General features: G+C 40.1%; 1 protein-coding gene across 1 annotated transcript; it reads right to left on the reverse strand.

Annotated features, from left to right (window-relative positions):
• Nucleotides 1-503: 503 nt before the first annotated feature.
• LOC118938271 (interferon alpha-7-like) lies at nucleotides 504-2763 on the reverse strand. Its single transcript, XM_036940788.2, has 5 exons — nucleotides 2290-2763; nucleotides 2107-2193; nucleotides 1826-1975; nucleotides 1489-1578; nucleotides 504-1394 (listed from the first exon to the last, which is right to left on the reverse strand). Exons 1-5 carry the CDS (start codon nucleotides 2413-2415, stop codon nucleotides 1287-1289), a joined length of 561 nt encoding a protein of 186 aa, XP_036796683.2. The 5' UTR covers nucleotides 2416-2763; the 3' UTR covers nucleotides 504-1286.

Here is a 2763-nt window from a genome sequence, read left to right on the forward strand (position 1 = left end):
GTTAGCCTGTAAACTCTCCTTCCAGACTCACATTAAGCATCTCCAACCCCAAATTAAATCTAGAATCGGCGTCCTACTTCACAACAAAGCCTCCATCACCCATGCTACCAAACATACCCTCGTAAAACTGACAATCCTACCAATCCTTGACTTCGGCGATGTCATTTACTAAATATCCTCCTACACTCTACTTAGCAAACTGGATGTAGTCTATCATCGCGCCATCCGTTTTGTCACCAAAGCCCCATATACTACCCACCGCTGCGACCTGTATGCTCTCTCTGGCTGGCCCTCACTACATATTCGTTGCCAAACCCACTGGCTCCAGGTTATCTATACGTTTTTGCTAGGTAAAGTCCCGCCTTATTCCAAATCAGTGGTCACCATAGCAACACCCACCCTTAGCACGCCCTCCAGCAGGTATATGCAGGTATATTTCACTGGTCATCCGCAAAGCCAACACTTGCTTTAGCCGCCATTCCTTCCAGTTCTCTGCTGCCAATGACTGGAATTAATTGCACAAATCACTGAAGCTGGAGACACATGTCTCCCTCTCTAACTTTAAGCATCAGCTGTCAGAGCAGCTTACCGATCACTGCAGCTGTACACAGCCAATCTGTAAATTGCAAACCAAACTACCTCATCCCCATATTATTACTTACCCTCTTGCTCTTTTGCACCCCAGTATGTCCACTTGCACATCATCATCTGCACGTCTATCACTCCATTGTTAATGCTAAATTGTAATAATTTTGCCTCTATGGCCTGTTTATTGTCTTATCTCCCATACTCTTCTACATTTGCACACACTGCACATAGATTTTTCTATTGTGTTATTGACTGTACGTTTGTTTATGTGTAACTCTGTGTTGTTGCTTTTGTCGCACTGCTTTGCTTTATCTTGGCAGTGTCGCAGTTGTAAATGATAATTTGTTCTGAACTGGCCTACCTGGTTAAATAAAGGTGAAATAGAAAATAACTACATAAAATCACACCTTGGACTTGGATACAGAATGAGCACTGAGATTACCAATATTTAAAAGTATTTTTTATTTTATTAACTTAACATTTGATGAAGAGCAACAAAAGGCACGATTTTCAAATAGATAAATAGATTCATAAATAGGCCTACATCAATAAATAACCTTGATAAATAAATACATAAATAAATACATGTATGATATTGCTGTTTGACATTGCACATTGCATGATTGTAGAATAGAAGGCTTTAAAAATCAAGCACAATTGTAAAACACATTAGTAAAAAAAGATCTGCAAGTTCAAATTCATGTTCTGTTGGACCACAGAAGGCTGTCAGAGTTGTGTTTCAGAATGAATTCTAGGGTGTACAGGAGTTCTTTTCGAACCACTTCCCAGGCGCAGTAACTGAAATTCTGTGAAAATAAAAATAAATTGTTAGGGCAATATTATCCTATGTAGAGATATTATCAAAACAAAGTGTCTATTTGTTTTCAACCTATATCCTACCTTTTCCTTTAAAACTGCTGCAATGTTCCCAAAGTATGTCTTCAGGCCCTCTGCCCTGATGGGATAATCACTTGTATCCACACTGCTCATCTGCCAGAAAGGAGGAAAGAGGCAGGCGATGAATAATAATTAAAATGCATCCATTATAGTGCATTTGCTTGTACCCTACTTTTTATTTTATGACTGCCGCGATGTTCCTAAAGTAGGTATTCAGCATCTTTGCCCTGACTAGATAACCACACTCCCCATCATCTGACACAAGAATAAAATAATTCAAATGTCACCATACCACACTTAAACAGTTAAGCTATCTGTATTGGCCTAGGTAGGTACTCACACACTCGCTCTCTTCAATCTGACGGTAGATAATGTTCTGAAAATACTCCAACTTCTGTTGGTCCCACATTGTCGGCAGTTCGTCAGTTCCGAACAATGTGTCGATGTTCTTCAATGTCTCATAAATAGCCTTAGCAGCACTGCTGCTCAACTGAAACGGACAACAACAATAATTTCAATTAACATAAATGGCCGTGTAAAGTGTTCTACTTTCTAATCCTAACGGTTGCAAATACTCTTTCATGCTGTAAAGAACTCTTGAATATGCTCGCTTGCCCTTACCTGTGGCGCCCCGGAGGTTGCAAATGAGGTGGCTGGGAATGCCATGAAGACATTCTCCTGCAGGCACTCCAGAGGAAAATGACCGCCCTGAAAGAAGGAGAAAACACATTTTTCATGTTGAGCTATTCAGTTAAACATAGTTGGATAATACATCTCAAGTCAAAAGTAATTTATAAAATCTACCATGTCTCTCAGTAGGTTGTGGGTTGTTCGCAGCAGCTGTCCTTGTAGCTGGCAAGGCATGGGCATCGAGAAAACCTGCGCGAGGCAGAGGAAGGCGCTCATCCAAGTGATAGTCTGAATTGCCATTCTTATGGTAGTTAGATGATCTGCAACAGATGGTCATTGTTAGTTGAATATAATCCTGAAAATAATTAATTAATTGAAGCCCGAAGCAATGATCAAATGATAGCATGTTGTTGACTTACCTGTTGCCAGTATATTGCAAATTTCCTCCAGTCAGAATTTGGTTTGTGTTCTGATCCCATATCTGCGGATTATCTTAAATAGTGAGGATTGAATGGATGTACAAAAAGTGAAAGGGTGTCTCGCTAAATTAAGAGTTGAAATGAATGAATTTGGGAAAGTTTTGCCAAGTGAACCGCAAGACCGGATTTCTCTTTTCGTGTGCTCCACTTCCCTCTCATCATGTTTCGA

The sequence above is a fragment of the Oncorhynchus mykiss genome, chromosome 13, assembly GCF_057628025.1.
Source record: "Oncorhynchus mykiss isolate SJ-2025 chromosome 13, ASM5762802v1, whole genome shotgun sequence".
In the NCBI taxonomy this organism is placed as follows: domain Eukaryota; kingdom Metazoa; phylum Chordata; class Actinopteri; order Salmoniformes; family Salmonidae; genus Oncorhynchus; species Oncorhynchus mykiss.